Raw genomic sequence first — 18,470 nt, 5'->3', positions numbered from 1 at the left:
ATGTCTGATCAGTCTTTTGATGTGGTGGTTGATCGAGCCAGACAGATTGAGATTAGCTATGCTGCAAATGACAGTGGGAGAGCAAAGAAAAACAGAGCAGAGGGTTCCTCAGGTGTCCCTTCCATGGGTACTCTGGACAGTGGTGGCCAGGGTAATTACAGAGGAAAGGGTAGGAGCAAGAGAAGTGGTTTCAGACACAGACCACGAGGATTCGCACTGAGTGCGGATCGGCGGTGGTCACGATTCGGGTACAACGATTGGGTCTAGTTCAGGATCCTCCTTGGCACCTTGTGCACAGTGTGGAAGAGGACATTCAGGACCTTGTTTGATGGGATCAGGAGTATGCTTCAGGTGTGGCCAACCAGGTCACTTTGCTAGAGAATGCCCCATTTTCAGTGAGCCACAGATGGGGTCACAGGGTTCTGTTGCAAATGTTCCTCGCCAGTTGTATCCGGGTACTTCCAACATGGCAGGCAGTCAGTTCAGTGGCCAACAGGGCCGAGGACAAGGGGGACGTGGATTTGGAGGCGGTCAGAGGTAGAAGCGATGTCGAGTTACGCCACTCGGGTAGGGTCAAGCTCGAGTTTTCACCACGACCCACGGGATGCTCAAGCTTCAAATGCAGTTGTGGCAGGTATTCTTCTGGTCTGTTCTTATGAGGGTCGTGTTTTGATAGATCCGGGTGCTACGCACTTATTTGTCTCCCCTGTGTTTGCCATGAGGTTGGGTAGAAACCCTACAACTTTAGAGTGCCCTTTGTCAGTAGCTACCCCACTTAGCGACAACATAGATGTAGATATGATTTTTCCGGGTAGCACAGTAGTAGTGGATGGAAAGATCCTCCCAGCAGACTTGGTCCCTCTACCAGTAATGGACTTTGATGTAATTTTGGGGATGGATTGGTTGGCAACTCACTATGCCACTTTAGACTGCAGGAACAAAAAGGTGTATTTCCACATACCTGGTGTGGAAGAGTTTAGCTTTGATGGTGACAGGAGCGTAGCTCCATATAACTTGGTGTCAGCAATTAGTGCCAGAAAAATGTTGAAGCGTGGATGCCAAGGGTATTTGGCATTGGTGAGAGATACATCTGTAGAAGGTGTCAGCATGGAAAATGTTCCTGTTGTCAGAGAATTTATGGATGTCTTCCCAGAGGAGCTTCCAGGGTTGCCACCAGGAAGGGAAATAGAGTTTTGTATTGATGTTGTGCCGGGTACAAACCCCATATCCATGCCACCTTACAGGATGGCACCAGCAGAATTGAAAGAGCTGAAGGAGCAACTACAGGAGCTTTTAGACAAGGGTTTTATACGTCCGAGCACTTCACCCTGGGGTGCTCCTGTTCTATTTGTGAGAAAGAAGGATGGGTCATTGAGGTTGTGTATCGACTACGCATACGGTGAACAAGGTGACTGTGAAGAACAAGTATCCACTTCCTCGGATCGATGATCTGTTTGATCAGCTCCAAGGAGCTAGATTCTTTTCCAAGATAGACTTGCGATCAGGCTACCATCAGTTGAGAATCAGGAATGAGGACGTGTCCAAAACGGCTTTCAGGACAAGATATGGTCATTATGAGTTCTTGGTGATGTCCTTTGGGCTCACTAATGCACCAGCAGCCTTCATGGACTTGATGAACAGGGTGTTCAAGCCATTTTTGGACCGTTTTGTCATCGTATTCATAGATGACATTCTGGTATACTCTCGGACCGAGGAAAAACACGTGTGGCACTTGAGGATGGTGTTGCAAACGTTGAGGAGCACCACTATATGCCAAATTTTCAAAATGTGAATTTTGGCTAGAAAGCATCTCATTCTTGGGACACGTGGTTTCTAGTGACGGCATTCAAGTGGATCCCAAGAAAATTGAAGTCAGAATCGATTGGCTTAGGCCTACAACAACACCGAGGTGCGAAGTTTTCGGGTTTAGGCTATTATAGGCATTTTGTACAAGATTTCTCCAGATAGCGGCTCCCTAACTAAGTTGACCAGAAGAATGTTCCATTCATTTGGACAGATGATTGTGAGGTGAGTTTCCGAAGCTTAAGGAGTGTCTAACCACCGCTCGTGTTGACACTACACCGTGAGTGGTGAAGGATACACCGTGTATTGTGACGCCTCCTGAGTTGTCCTAGGTTTTTTTTTAATGCAGAATGGAAAAGTAGTGGCTTATGCTTCAAGACAGCTGAAGAGGCATGAGCAGAACTACCCCACCCATGATTTGGAAATGGCGGCTGTAGTCTTTGCACTTAAAATCTGGAGACACTACCTGTATGGTGAAGTGTGCGAGATATACACCGACCACAAAAGTTTGAAGTACATCTTCCAGCAGAGGGATTTAAACTTGAGACAGAGGAGATGGATGGAGCTTCTGAAAGACTATGATTGCACCATCCAGTACCACCCTGGAAAGGCCAATGTTGTGGCAGATGCCTTGAGCAGAAAATCTTCTGGCAGTTTGGCGCACATTTCAGTAGAGAAGAGACCATTGATTCAGGAGGTACATGAGTTGATGGATCAAGGTTTAATCCTAGATCTTTCAGATGAGGGGGTATTGTTGGCTCACTTTTCAGTGAGGCCAAACTTGAGGGACAGAGTTAGAGTTTCCCAGCACAGAGACCAACAATTGATGAAGATCATAGAAAGAGTACAGCAAGGTGAAGGTGGTGAGTTTGGATTTGCCAATGATGGTGCCCTAGTACAAGGTTCTAGGATATGTGTGCCCGATGTAGACAACCTCAGGAATGAAATCATGCGAGAGGCACACTACACACTGTACAGTGTCCACCCAGGTTCCACCAAGATGTACTATGATGTGAAAGATAGCTATTGGTGGAATGGCATGAAGAGAGACATAGCGGACTTTGTGTCCAAGTGCTTGACTTGTCAGAAGGTGAAGTTTGAACACCAGAGACCGTCAGGGAAGCTGCAAGAGCTCCCTATCCCAGAATGGAAGTGGGAAATGATCACTTTGGATTTTGTGATTGGGTTGCCTCGTACCACGCGAGGATATGATTCGATATGGGTAATTGTAGACCGCTTGACCAAATCAGCTCACTTCTTACCTGTAAAGACTACATACTCTGTGGCACAGTATGAGAGGCTCTACATTCGAGAAATAGTCGATTGCATGGAGTTCCGGCTTCCATAATATCGGCGAGAGGCTGATTCACTTCTCGGTTTTGGAGAAAGTTGCGGAGGCACTTGGCACACTGCTTGAACTTGATGCGGCTTTCCACCCTCGAGACAGACGGACGGTCGAAAGGACAATCCAAACATCGGAAGACATGCTTCGCATGAGTGTCTTAGATTTTGGAGGTCAATGGGATGAGCACTAGCTTTGGTGGAGTTTGCCTACAACAACGATTACCACTCCAAGATAGGGATGGCACCCTATGAGGCATTATATGGAAGAAAGTGTAGGTCTCCTCGTGTTGGGCGAAATGGGGAAGCGAAGGTGCATGATGTAGACACAGTGCAAGACACTTGAGATGGTTCCCTTAATCGAACGCAGAAACGACTTTCGATGGCGAGAAGAGTTATGCGGACCCAGACGAAGGGATGTGGAGTTTGCGGTGGCGACTATGTATTTACGAAGGTTTCTCCAATGAAGGAGTCATGAGATTTGGAAAGAAGGGCAAGTTGGCACCTCGGTATATTGGACCTTTGAGGTTCTTGATAGAGTTGGGGCAGTTGCCTACCGGTTGGAGCTACCACCCAACCTTTCTCACGTTCATCCCGTGTTTCACATCTCCATGCTCAGGAAATACATTCTCGATCCTTCTCATGTACTGCAGCCGGATGTGATAGAGCTAAAAGAGAACTTGACATTTGAGGAGCAGCCTGTAGCCATAGTGGACTACCAAGTGAGACAGCTGAGGTCAAAGCAGATCCCTATGGTTAAGGTTTTGTGGAGGAGTCAGTCAGTGGAAGAGTGCACCTGGGAGTCAGAGCGGGACATGCGTAGCAAGTACCCTCACTTGTTCAATGTATAATCATGTGCTTTATTCTGCCTTGTGTAAAATTCGAGGACGAATTTTCTGTAAGGGGGGAAGAATGTAACACCCCAAAATTTTAAATTTTATGAGCATTTTTGGTATTTTAATTTTATTTAAATTTTAGGAATTTTTTTGAGATTTTTCGGATTTTAAAAATCGGGTTCGATTTTCCGAAAATATAAACTTTGATGATTTTTAAAAATTAATTTAAAGACCACGTGGCAAAACTAAAAATATATTTGGAGTCTACGTATTTTTCTGAGTTTTCTGAAATTTTTTCGGAATTTTTGGACCTCGTTTTCGGTCCCGAGGCAGAGTAAAAATTCAAAATTTTGTATTCTGAATCGAACCGGCCGAATCGAACCGGACCGGATCGGACCGGTCGAATCGGACCGGCCTTTTCCTTTTTCTTCTTCCCTTCCCCGCGCGCGTCGTCCCTCTCCCTTTTCTCTCTCGTTTCTCTCTCCTCTCCACCCCGGTAGCGGCCGGCCTTGACCGACCAATGAGCCAGCGCGCCCGCCAGTCGGCCGTGCCGAGCAATGCTCGCGAAAATGCCCCCTGTGCGCGCGCGCCGCTCCAGCTTCCCCGGCCAAATCCGGCCGATCCGGCCACCAATTGGACCGGGTCTTGTGTCCAAAATCATCTACTCGGCGAGAGCTTTCCATAGACACCAAGAACGCCGAAATCCATCGAGCGGATTGTCCGATTTTTGCTCGGGAAGATTTTAGCCCATTTCGACTTTTGGGCTAGATTTCTCGAAAATCGTGAATCCCACGAGAAAACCGAGGCCACCAGCACGCTCCATTCGTCGAGAGCTTCGCAACGACATAAATTTCGAATTTTTCCGACACCGTTTTTCGGTGGGTCCCACGGAACCGCGGTGTTTTTCCGAGCATTTAATTAGCTTAGAAAATTCTGATAAATTTATGTACTAAACACGGTGTTATGGTCTTGTTGTAGGTATCCTCGATTCGCGGAAATTCGACGATTGGCCAAGATGCAAATTTGGGCGAACAGGACCGTTCTGGAAAAGTCTCGAATTGGACCGAGGTTTTGGCTAGCCCCATTGTCGACGTCGGCGCGTTCGAAGTCGGAATCGGCAAAGGTAAACCCGAACCTTACTTTTTCGTAATTTTCTAGTGCTTAAATAGGATTAAAAATCCATAAAATATTCGTGGTAGCTTAGAAAATTACGATTCTTTTGCAATAGCTTAGTAATATTGCTAAGGACCGGGGCAAAGTTTTATAATTTTTAGAGCTTGTTTGGGCAGTTTTGCAAAAATAATCAATAATAAGGAATAAATTGAAATTTTACATATTGTGATGGATGATGATTTGATGGGCGGGAGGGGCTGTGTGATATGATTGAACTGTTGATATATGGATTGTGAATATAGAAGTGCGTTTTTAGCCCTTTTGCGAGTTGGGTAGGTCCTAGGTATAGGGGACTCTCACAGAATTTCGCACGACTTAGGGCGTAATTGGTCTTTTCTTTGTTTGTATTGAGTCGATTGTATTAAATAAATGTAATATGATTGTCGGTGAGCCGGGATGACCTTCTTCCTCACTTGACCATACGGTGATTGTCGTCAAGTCTGTGAGTAGAATATTAATTTTAATTGTAATTTCGATATTATTATATGTTCAAGCATGCCCATGCATCACTTATATGCATATATTTATGTAGTTAAACTCTAGGCACGATTTATGTTGCATTCATAACTGTTGATGTGCCATGGTTGTTGTTGTGGTAATTTGGAAGCGGTGTCGTGCGTTGGCGTGCGTGTGATGTGGTGTGGACTATGGATAGGGCCAGGCGATCCACGGCTTGAGTAATTCGCTGGGACCCGATCCTTCAAGGGGTAGTCACGGCTTGAGTAATTCGCTGGGACCTTCGATTTGGTTATTAAGTGGAAGTCCGAGCTTGAGTAATTCGTTGGCACCAGGTTGGATTTAAGAGAGCTGTATAGGGGATCAGCTCCCATATGTTATGATTGATACTACAGGGTGTGTGAGTGCTCCAAATTACCTTTTTGATGTTATGATGTGAAAATGTTGTTGATGTTGCATTTCACTCTACAGGGTGCATTAGTTCTATATAGTTACAGAGATTATGGTTAAAATTGATATTTTACTCTCTGAGTTGAACGCTCACTCCTGTTCAATATTTTTTTCAGGCTACAGGAGGATTTTATTTTGGTTAACCTGCTTTTCTCCCTCGCAGGTCAATTATTACTGTTTGTATAAACTTGTTAAATCTTAGAATTTTCGCATGTGTTAGAAATATTATTTGATTTGGGTCTGTAAACTAAATTATTATTTTGGGACCTGTAAACTTAATATGCTATGCAGGTTTGATGGATTGGATGAGGGAGCTGAGCTCCCATTTATTATTATGTTGATGAGTATGTGGAGGGTGAGCTGAGCTCCCCAATTGACTATATATTGTGTTTACAGGTCGGGTGAGTCGAAAACTCCCCGTTGGTAAGTCCATTTTATGGCCGGACTCTGTCCGTTTGTTTTCTTGATATTGGGCCCAAATGGGCCTTAGAGTTGGGTTAATGAACAGTTAGGCTTACTACGGGCCTCGGGGGCTTTAGGCTGGCCCAGGTCCTAGTGCCGGTCCGGCCCATAGGTTGGGTCGTGACAGATTTTTAGTATAGATTTTTTTAAAAAAAAATTTTTAGCTAAAACTCTAAGCATATTGTTTACCTAAAGAGAAATTGGATGAATTTTCTTCTATTAGAGAAATTATTAAATTTATTAATAATGAGTGAAATTCATACTTACATACTCAGTTTTTAAGAATTGAAAAAAATTATTCTTATTCTTAAAAAATATATAAAATTTAATCTTTTTATTACATTTTAATCCCTCACTTATGTTAAATAACTTTTATTGTCTATTTTTTAGATAAAATAACATTTTAGTCTCTTATCTTTGATTTTCTTAGAAATTAAAAATTAATTTTACCTAAAAATTCAAGGAATAAAATATTATTTAAAGCAAATTCATAAAAATTAATTATATAATATTTTAATTGTATAAGTAGATTGTTATAAAATTAAAAAAATTGAGTACTAATTTCTTGAAAAAAAAAAGATATAAATATTAATTTTATTAAAAGTAAGGGAGGTTAAGGTAATTTAACTTTTATTTTTGTTCAAAAGACTATTATACCTCTAATATTTTTCAAAATTCCAGGAGAGCCCAATGCCCCCCCTTAGCCCCTTGATGCCTCCGTCGGTAAATGAAAGAGCGAGGGGTACAACTCAAATAATAATATAAAAGTACATATATGTTTTTAAATTTTTATGTTTTATTGTCTTCGTAGGAAAGAGCTTGATATCATACTCATACTTTTTAATTTTATTTTCTTTTTGATGTATCTTCAATTTTTTTCACTTAAAATTTTGGGTCCTAGATTGGATATTTGGGTAAATCTGCTGATCTGAGTTTAGTTGGACCTAACTTGTTAAGTTTTTCTTAAATTTGATTTAATAACATTATTGGTATTTCAATATATATATATATATATATATAACAATCATGGTAAATAATTTTAAATATGTAATATTATTTATAATTTCTTATAATAAATATTATTTTTTTAATTCTTTTAACATACATTGTGAAAAAGTTAGAGAGAAATTCATTTCCTTATGAAATGGCTTTCTTCTATTACAAAAAATTATTATTATTATTATTATTATTATTATGCGTCTAAAATCTTGATGTGTCTAAAATTTTGATTATGCAATCAGTTAAAATTATTTAAAATTGAATATCAATTCAAATTAACATATTTAAATATATTAATTAAATAATATACTTACATAAATAAACTATTATCTAAAGTTGTTGATATAAATATTTTAAATTATATAAAACATTATGTGATAATTCGATTACTTTAATGATAAATTATAAGGTGAAAATGAATGAGAGAAAATAAGGTTTCGTAGGTTTTGAAGTGAGGAAGAGCTGACAAAGGTGAGTGAGAAGAAGAAGGCTGCTATGTAAATGGTAGAAGGGTAAGTAGGGATGACAAGTGTTGGATATTTTTGAGTAGCCGATCATTCAACTCTATTCCGATAAGTTTGAATAATATAATATGAAATTTGAAATGAATTTGAATTTGAGGAATAGTATTATATTAATATTTAAATTTTATGTATTAGGTACTTATTATTTGAATTTATTTAAATAATTAATAAATTAAATATAAATATATTTTTTTATAATATTATTTATAAATTTTTATATATTTTTTATTTCAAAATTTAAATATTTATAAAATTAGTAAACTTTAAAATATAAATTATTAATAAAACATATTTTATGTAAATTATTAATTAAAATATATAAATCTATATTTATATTTTATATAAATGTGTGAAGGGAGGGGTGAAACATTAGCTTTACTTATATTATCCTTCATTATTTATAATATTTATAATTATATTTTTATTATTTAATTTAATTTTACAATTTATATAAATTTAAAATTTTTATTCCTATTTGTATTTAATTCCTTTGATTTTTTTATAATATATATATATATATATATTATAAAAAATTATATAAATATATGAAGGGAGACATTAACTTTATCAAAAATACCCTTTATGATTTATATTATTTACAAAAATAAAAAAAGTATTTTATTTTACATGAATAAGTGTTTTATTGAATCCTAATAAATTTTTATTTCTATCTTACAATTATTTATGCAAAAAAAATTTAATACAGTAATACATATTTTGTTTACTTTTCGATAATAATAAATAAAAATCATTCTAATAATACCATATCTGAATCATTCTAATAATAATAATAATTTAAAAATAAACTATTACTAAAATTAATTATTTTATAAGGCTTTTTATATTAAAATTTTTTCATTTTCCTATCAAATTAAAGTAGTTATTTGTTTCTTATTTGTTTTAATATATTTAATATGAATAAAATCAATTTATATTGAAATTTATATAAAATTAATGTAAACATATCTATCCATAATATATATATATATATATATATATATATATATATATATATATATATATATATATATATCTCAAAATATTCTTATTTTGCTGTCATTTACAATTATATTATTTTTTATTATTTAAATTAATTTTAAATTTTATATAAATTTAAAATTTTTAATTCTATTTACATTTAAATTATACTTAATTAAATTTTTTATAATTCAAAATATTTATTTATAATATATAATTATACCATTAAATATAAATATAAATAATTTATTTATTTAAATAAATAATATATTTTCAGAATTTTGAATTTGAATTATTCTTGGATGGATTTTTTTATTTCTAATATAATAGTTGGAATACTCAAAATACTAAATTATAAAGATTAAATTTTAAAAAATTATTAATTGCACTGTATGCATATATACTTTCTCTCTCGTAATCATAGTTAAGCTTGGGGTCAATCAACGGTGGAGTCGCCAGGAGTAGTTATCGGGCATGGCCAGAGATCACAAGCACCATTCCCAGCCTTGCTGTGGATTGGTAAAATAATCAAATCAAATAGAAAAAAAAAAAAAGTAAAATGAAACTTTTACTATTGTTAGGAATAATGAAAGTGTATGTCCTTTTAGTATATTAATATAATATAATGTTAGCATAATAAATTATTCTTTATTACTTATAAAATTGTTTCCAATATATATATATATATATATATTATTAAAATTTTTTTTTCTATATTGAATATTTTAGTTTAATTTAGACTAATTTTATAAACATTTCAATTAGACCGGCAGAAACACATATTTGTTTCTTGATCAACAAGATAATTTTTAATTAGATTTAAAGAAAAATTAGAAGTGCATTTTTTAAAAAAATATTATTTTTTATTAATAAATTAAGGAACGAGGACTTGAATATAATTATATCATGTGAGTAATATGTTTTTAATTATTAAATTAAATTAAATTAGAAAAATAAAAATATTTTTACAACATATATAAGGTTAATTAATTAAGAAAAAGGTATGCACATACTTGACAAATTTTAATTATTAATTTTTAAATTATTCATTTAATTAATCGTATTAAATTTTTTATTTAACTAATTTATTATAAATATTAGAAAAATAAAATTACAACTAATGAAATTAGTATAAAAAATTGCTCAAATACTAATTTAATTTGAATCAAATCTACCCTTAATTTAAATTTGAGGTAAGATTTTGTCCGATAATTATATTATCATATATGACAAAATCAATCCATTTAATATAGCTTGATATTAATTAATATTTACTTTAGTAAAAATAAATCCTATGATAGGACAAAATTAATCCCTTTAATATAGCTTGATATTAATTGATATTTAATTTATTAACCTAAATAAAGTTAGACAATTTTTTTAACTATAAATTATTAATTTTTGCACATAATTGTTCATCCTTATCATTATCACCTATTATTTTTCAATAATTATTTGTTTTTCTGATGGCAAACTTTTTCATTCGATAAACATTTTATTAGTAAACATTTATATATATTATAATAGTATTATATTATATAAAAATAAAAATAAATTACATACAAAATTAAATTATAAATATATTCATAACGTGCATTAGAAACTAGTTTAAATAAGTTTTAGATTATAATAATCAAATTTAGAGGCAAGTTTAATTAATTTAAAATAATTTTAATTGAATTTAAGGTAATTCAAATATTAAGAATATAATTCAGTTTAAATAAATAATATAAATATTAAAATATTATTTTTTTATTATAATTTAAAGATAAAAAAAATAATTACTTAAATAAAAATAATAAAAATGGTAATCCATATCCAAGACGAGCTGAAGAGCGTAACCGTCTGGAAGACTTGCGATCCATTATTGAGAAGCAAATTACATTTATGATATGTTGAAAAAACAGGGCAGGGTTTCTGTGTCATAGTACTCTGTAATTAATTCAACATTGGGACTTTGCCTCTTCTTTCGCAGTCAAAACAGACTACGCTTTGCAATGCCAAACTTCTTATTTATTTATTTAATAAAAAAATATTAAATATGAATTAATATGAAGAACAATTATTTTTAAATATTTTAATTATAAAAAATACTATTTAATTTATATAATTTAATAAAAATTAATTATTTAATTTTACATTTTAAAAATACATTAATTAATTTATATATTTTATTTTTATTTAATTTTTTTAATTTACTAAATTACTGTTTAATTACTCTTTTAGTTAAATTAACTAGTTAATCATTATATTTTTAAAAAATATTATTATTTTATTATTTTATTTTAATAAAATTAATTAATTCTTATATTTTAAAAAATAATTTTTACTGTATAGATTAAATTTATATTTATATTTTTTAAAATTTTTAAATATTTTTATTTAATTCTCTAAGTATTATTTTTATATTTTTTTATTAAAAAATAATTTTTTTAGATTTACGGCCTTGATTATTTAAAGATCTACGAGAACTAATTAACTTTTTTGCTCAATAACTTGTATTAATTTTTATTAAAAGATAAAAAATAAAAAAGAAAATGAAATGAGAAGAGTGTTGGTGCAGAAAGGAAGAAACGTGAGAATACAAAAATAAAATAAAATAAGAAAAAAGAAGAAAAAAGAGGGTCAAGATAATTTAGGTACTAAAAATAATCAGAGAGATTAAAATGTAAATGAAATTAAATTATAAGAACTCGGTGTTATTTGATTGAAGATAAGTTAGGAAATTTCTAAGTTTTCAAAAAATATAAAAAATTAATTTATTTAGTTAAGAATAAGTGTTTTTTTTTTTTGAAAAGTGAAAGGTCTTTTTCTTTTTATTTCTATGAAGTGATTCATTAATATATTTAAAAAAAAAAGAATTAACCAATTATTTTGTTAAAATAAAAAAAATAAATAGTAATTTAATTAATATTAAAATTTATAAAAAATTAAGAGATGAATAAGGAACTAAATAATATATTTTTTAAAAGTAAAAAGATATAATAATTAATATTTTAAAATATGGAGATTAAATAATAATTTTTTTTAATAATTAAAATATGAATATTTTGACAATTTTTTATATCCCAAATAAATTTATATATTTACTTTTTAAAAAATTTATGTAATTCTCAATTGTTTGTTTGAATTAATATTGTATAATTAAAATTTTATGTAATTAAAATTATTAACTAAAAAATGAAATAAAAAAAACCTTTACCTCATCATAACAATTAAATTATTGAAACTATTTACATTTAGTTGTATGACATCTAATTTTAAATAATTGTTTAATAGAATTAATGTTATAAAAGAAAACTTACTATTTATGTAATTAAAATTTTTAAATAATCTTTTAACATTTATAAAAATTACAAGATCCGCCAAAAAAGACTAGATTATATTATATATATTCATATGATAAGTTGACGTAACCATTTGATTTGATTTCTCGAAGAACGCGCGGCATGGACCATGGAGCAAAGGACATGGCCGCTTAGACACTGCAAGCAGTGAATACAGCTCATTATGGACCGATTTCTGCTTTGCTTAATCTGATCAACAAACCAGAGATCCCAGAAGAAGAATCTTCCACTGAGTATTCTTTCTTCTTCTTCTTCTTCTTCTTCTTATCACCGACACTTTACTTACATAAAGATAAAGCGCGGGCGCGCACAAAAAAGAAAAAAAAAGGAGAGAGAATAAAAGAAAGAGTGAGACTTTTCAGAGAGAAAGCGAGGGAGATGTCTTAGTTCTGTTTCTTTCATCTTGTTTGGCAAGATTTCTTCTTACAGTCCCACTTCTTTTTTCTTCTCCTTAGAGCTTCCTTATTATTGGATTGGGTATCAGAGAGTGTTTTGTGTCTGTTTCTGCTACACAGAGATGGGTGACCATAGAATAAGTATATGGTCTTTCATGGGGGTGGCCTTGCTAGTGACCTGCATCAGTGGAGAAGACCCTTATAGATTTTATACATGGAATGTAACCTATGGTTATATCTATCCGCTTGGAGAGAAGCAACAGGTTTCGCACTTTCTATTTTAATTCTTTTTCGTTTTTGCTAATTTTTTTCTGTTGTTAATACAATAATGCGCATTTTATTTTATATATAATGGCAGGGGATTTTAATAAATGGGCAATTTCCAGGGCCACAGATTGAGTCAGTCACCAATGATAATTTGATTATCAATGTTTTCAACAGCTTGGATGAACCTTTCCTCATTTCTTGGTTAGTACAATGTTCCTTTTTTTTCCCAATTATTTATTGCAAGCGTATTGCTTGAACTTTTGGACACATTTGATGTATGATAAATCCAGGTATCTTGCCTTGCTCTGGTTGAAGTAGAAAACTCTGGTTACTGATTATGCTTGCTCTGCCTTAAGAAGTGCATCATATGTTTTTGTGTGCAAAAATGGTGTTAGATACTGAAAATGAATGAGTTCTCAGTCTCTTACCAAATTATGAGTGGACCAAAGTTCTGGAATCTGGATCCTGTATCCATATCAAGTTTCAACTAATTATAGGGCTTGCGCAGATCTATGGTTATTGCTTCTGATTATCTTTGAACGTCTCCTGATCTCATTTGAAATTAAAGGAGCAAGATTTCGTATTAAAGAAAATTCAGAGTTCAGTCTTTGTAGACAGCAATAGTTGATTTATTAAAAGAAGATTCAACAGTACAGATAAAAACTTCACTTTAAACATACATACTATATTAACTATTTCATGTAAATGTATTTATTATTTATTTATTTTTAAAATTTTGAAGGAGATTGTAAGTGTTTCTGATAATATTTCTTGTTCAGGAATGGTGTGCAACAGAGAAGGAATTCTTGGCAAGATGGAGTCTATGGCACCAACTGTCCTATCCCACCTGGGCAGAACTTCACTTATGTGCTCCAAGTGAAGGATCAGATTGGTAGCTACTTCTACTTCCCTTCCCTTGGCATGCACAAGGCTGCAGGAGGCTTTGGTGGCTTCAAAATTGCAAGCCGATCTGTCATTCCTGTACCATTCCCTCCTCCTGCTGGTGATTTCACCATCCTAGCGGGTGATTGGTTCAAGAGAAATCACACTGTAAGTGTCATCTGGAAATAAAATTCTATCTAGTAACTTGTTTGGTTAGTCACCTCTGTTCATTTGATGATCGTACATTGGATTTTACAGGATTTGCGAGCAATTCTAGATGGTGGAACTGATCTTCCCTTCCCTCATGGCCTGCTTATTAATGGTCGTGGATCAAACGGATACACATTTACGGTGGATCAAGGTATGAGTTCAGAAGTTAGTGAAGATCAAGTTCTTTATGCATTTCATAATGTTCATAATGTTACCATTTTTTTGTTGAATGTCTGGACAGGTAAGACTTACAGGTTCCGGATATCAAATGTGGGGCTTACCACTTCCTTAAATTTCAGAATCCAAGGGCACAAGATGTTGCTGGTGGAGGTTGAAGGAACTCACACTCTCCAGAACACTTATGACTCCCTTGACATTCATTTGGGGCAATCTTATTCTGTGTTGGTTACAGCTGATCAACCAGCACAAGATTACAATATTGTCATCTCAACCCGATTCACTACCCAAGTGCTTACCACAACCTCCATTCTTCATTACAGCAATTCAGCAGGAAGTGTTTCAGGTCCTCCCCCTGGTGGACCAACTACTCAGATTGACTGGTCTCTCGAGCAAGCTCGATCTCTCAGGTATTCTCTAAATTCCCATAATTTGTCTTATGTGTGCATCACATTTCATCAGTATAGAAGATAACAATCCTCTGTGCTTTTGTCATTATGAATGTAAGAGAAATGGCTTTACATGCTACCTCTTATTATTCAGTGTTATCTCATATTTTTTATCAGGCGGAATCTGACTGCGAGTGGCCCTAGACCTAACCCCCAAGGCTCTTACCATTATGGATTGATCAACACAACGCGAACGATTAGATTACAAAGCACTGCTCCAATCATTAACAGCAAGCAGAGATATGCTGTAAATAGTGTGTCCTTCATTCCTGCTGATACTCCTCTTAAACTTGCAGACCACTTCAATATAGGTGGAGTGTTTTCCCTCGGAAGCATTCCTGACAACCCCACAGGTGGTGGTGCTTACCTCCAGACTTCTGTCATGGCTGCTGATTTCAGAGGTTATGCTGAGATTGTTTTTGAGAATCCAGAAGAAACTGTGCAGTCATGGCACATTGATGGACACAACTTTTTTGTTGTTGGGTAAGTTTATTTGGCTTTGTTTCTTAGATAACTTACTTGCATCAAGTATTTGAACTTCATCCATTCAAAGTATTTTTCTTTGATTCGTGTGACCTTCAAATGGTTGTCAGGAACTTGCCTTCACTTGCTATTCCTTGTAATTTTTCCAGTACTTGTAGTTCTTATTTTCAGATTTCTTAAAGACATTTTGCACAATTCTGATGGGCAGGATGGACGGTGGGCAATGGACACCAGCAAGCAGATTAAGTTATAATTTGAGAGACACAATTTCTCGATGCACTGTTCAGGTAGAGCTCAAATTTGTTATCAAATCCTCAAAATATGTAAATCATATCTATTTGAGCTCTTGTTTTGGTTCACACTTTGCCATAGCCAGTCCAAAAATAATCAATTAGTTTGATAGAATTTAGTTTGTTCTGCATTTTGCACAACACTGCAGGATTTTAGACTGGCAAGCGAACTGATATTTTTCTGATACTTCCATTTCCTTCTTGACACTGAATGGGAAATGGAGTTTATTTCCTTAATTATCGAATTCTCATCGTTATATATTCAGTCTTTCACCATGTTTGTTTGGTCTAAACATATAGGTCTATCCCAAGTCATGGACTGCAGTTTACATGCCTCTGGACAATGTGGGTATGTGGAATGTGAGGTCTGAGAACTGGCCCCGCCAGTATTTAGGGCAACAATTCTATCTTCGTGTCTTTTCACCGGCAAATTCATGGAGAGATGAATATCCAATCCCAGGAAATGTTCTTCTTTGTGGTCGGGCTGCAGGTCGTCAGATTAGGCACATATGATCAGCACACAGCAGGATTGATAGACTGTCAAGAATGGTTGACATAGTCCTGAGCTAAATTTAGGAGTGCAGAGTTTTAGTGAAAACTTAAAGGGGCTTCACTTGAGCCAATTTTACTAGATTTTATATTTTATGAATCATCTGTTTCTAGAATTCATCTCATACTTTATTCCCAGATTGTTTCTTCATTACTTTATTTGAATCCTTATGTGATATTATCACTATTGATAATTTGGTATTCATTCTATACAATTGAAAATTATCATAACATTTCCTGTTTTATCATTTGCGGCTTCATTGAAAACCAGAGAATGGCTCTGGTTGTGGAAATTGCTAAAGGTTGAGTTGTTGGTTGGACAATTCTGGATTTGAACATTCAAAAGTTCCTATATGCAGTGCCATGGACGGACCATAATCGCAAACCTGATAATCTATAAGTTCGCAAATTGCACGGATACTTTAGCATGTGACATTGTGTGAAGTTTACAAATTTTACCCCTAAAATAAAGAACTTCTGCAATGGATTAAATTGTAAGAGTTATTCCTGAATTTTAGAGGTCATAATAATAATATATCTAAAATTCAAATATGAAATATAAAACTTCTGAATTTTAAAATTTTGGATAATAAAATTTTTTTAACTCTTAATAGTTTGTTTATAAGTAATATGTTGATATGAATAATTCAGAGTGGCGATAATGTGGATCATTGTTGTTTTTTAAATGTAAAGTCATTCTAATCAGTTGATATATATTTAGTGCTTCATTATTTCGTACGGTTAAGATGATTAATTTCATTATTAATATTATTAATTTCATAATTAATCTGTGAAGAAAATTATAGCTAATTTTGCGAATGTCACATAGAGAAGAGAGAATTGGTCATATTACAGTCACTCTAGATTGTATAAACTAGTTATTAGGTTAAAAGGATCTTGTTATACAAAATTTCAAAATTTAAAGGGTTTTATATTTCATTTTTAAGTTTAGAAAAAACTTTATTACAATCCTTAAAGTTCATGGATAACTATTGAAATTTATTCCTATAAAATGCAATGGACCAAAAAAAATCTACCAAAAAGCGATATGGCATTTATGAGCTGTTTCAATTTTAGATCTTCACCTATCATGTAGAGGGTGAGAAATTGGCTTGATAAAGAAAAATGCTAAGGCATATCAAGAATAAAAAAGAAAGCCAGAAGGCCTATTTTGACCCTTAGAATTTGAGCTAATAGTCATATAAATCTTTAAATTTTTTTTGAACAAGCTCTTCAAATTAAAAATAAAAAGTAAGTCTTTCAAATTTTAAAAATAGATAAAATAAACTTTTAATAGACAAATAAGCACCGCAAATTAAAAAAAAAAAATCAATAAGTCCTTGCTTCTAATTCATATCTTTCTTTATGTTATACCTCGTCTTTCTGTGACTAACTTCCTTTGACGACAATTATAAGGTTAACATGCTTAAAATTTGTCTACTATAACTCACTAGCATAGATTAGTATGCTTCAATTGATTCTCCCAGTCTTAAGAGTTGAGAAAAAGAAATATTATGTTTTACCCTTTGTTTGGATTGAAGGAAATAAAGAAAAGAGAAAAGGAAAAAAAAAAAAAACTTGTTTCTCAAATTTCTCTTGTTTGGACATTAAATGAAGGAGAGAAATTAGGAGAATAGAAAAGAAATTCCATTTCCCAAATCCTCTTAAAATATTTTTCTCCAAATTGAAGTGAAATGAAAGAAAATGTGGGAATAAATGTGTTTTTTTATATTAAATTACTTAGATACCATTGACATAAGAACAAAAAAGGATAGAATAGTTATTTTTCTTCTTTTCTTTTGAGGAAGAAATTGTATTTTTTTTTTTCATATTCTAATAATCTATCCAAACAACATAAAGAAAATTAGATTTCTTTTCTTTTCTCTTCATTTCCTTATACAATTTCTCTTTTGCATCCCCTGTACAATTAGAGATCCAAATAAAGAGTTAGAAAATTGCATATATATGAGTGCTCTATTTAGCTATAAATGTTTAGGGCACTTGTCCAGTGGTTCTAGTGTGTTGAATGTATAAGATAGATCTTCCAAAGAACAAAACTTTTTCTAAATAAGCTAATTCATTTTAGGGGTGGCAATTTCATACACGACTCACAAATATAATACGAAAATAGATAGTTAAAGTTAAACTTATTTGTGTTTGTGTTGACCATTTTTTTAACCAAAGGCTTACCACTTGGTACTTACCTAATGAGTATATAATTTTGATAGATGGAGAGGAATTTGAATGCTACAAAGAGGCTATTGAAAGTGAGCAAAAGGCAGAATGGGTTATAGCCATGAAAGATAAAATGCAATTTTTACTTGATAATTATACTTTTGAACTAGTCAAGCTTCCTAAAGATAGAAAAGTGTTGAAGAATCGATGGGTCTATAAGCTGA

General features: G+C 32.9%; 1 protein-coding gene across 3 annotated transcripts; it reads left to right on the top strand.

Moving 5' to 3' along the window:
- The first annotated feature begins 12,447 nt into the window (after window positions 1-12,447).
- LOC110669896 (L-ascorbate oxidase homolog) lies at window positions 12,448-16,272 on the top strand. 3 transcript variants are annotated; one of them, XM_058150024.1, is made up of 9 exons: window positions 12,448-12,779; window positions 12,885-13,027; window positions 13,123-13,232; window positions 13,811-14,081; window positions 14,172-14,274; window positions 14,365-14,710; window positions 14,867-15,232; window positions 15,441-15,519; window positions 15,823-16,272. In XM_058150024.1, the coding sequence occupies exons 2-9, from the start codon at window positions 12,887-12,889 to the stop codon at window positions 16,033-16,035; spliced, it is 1,629 nt and encodes a 542-aa protein (XP_058006007.1). In that variant the 5' UTR covers window positions 12,448-12,779; window positions 12,885-12,886; the 3' UTR covers window positions 16,036-16,272. The 3 variants fall into 3 exon arrangements, with proteins under 3 accessions (XP_058006007.1, XP_021687448.2, XP_021687447.2); XM_021831756.2 differs by having other exon boundaries at window positions 12,449-12,602; XM_021831755.2 differs by having other exon boundaries at window positions 12,449-13,027.
- Window positions 16,273-18,470: the final 2,198 nt, after the last annotated feature.

The sequence above is a fragment of the Hevea brasiliensis genome, chromosome 7, assembly GCF_030052815.1.
Source record: "Hevea brasiliensis isolate MT/VB/25A 57/8 chromosome 7, ASM3005281v1, whole genome shotgun sequence".
Lineage (NCBI taxonomy): Eukaryota > Viridiplantae > Streptophyta > Magnoliopsida > Malpighiales > Euphorbiaceae > Hevea > Hevea brasiliensis.
This window is presented reverse-complemented; position numbering and strand designations above follow the sequence as displayed.

Excerpts from the sequence above, each read along its gene's own strand:
- LOC110669896 (XM_058150024.1), top strand. The coding sequence starts at position 12,887 with ATGGGTGACCATAGAATAAGTATATGGTCTTTCATGGGGGTGGCCTTG. Across the intron at positions 13,028-13,122 it reads CGCTTGGAGAGAAGCAACAG|GGGATTTTAATAAATGGGCA; the intron begins GTTTCGCACTTT and ends ATATAATGGCAG. Across the intron at positions 14,082-14,171 it reads GGTTCAAGAGAAATCACACT|GATTTGCGAGCAATTCTAGA; the intron begins GTAAGTGTCATC and ends TGGATTTTACAG.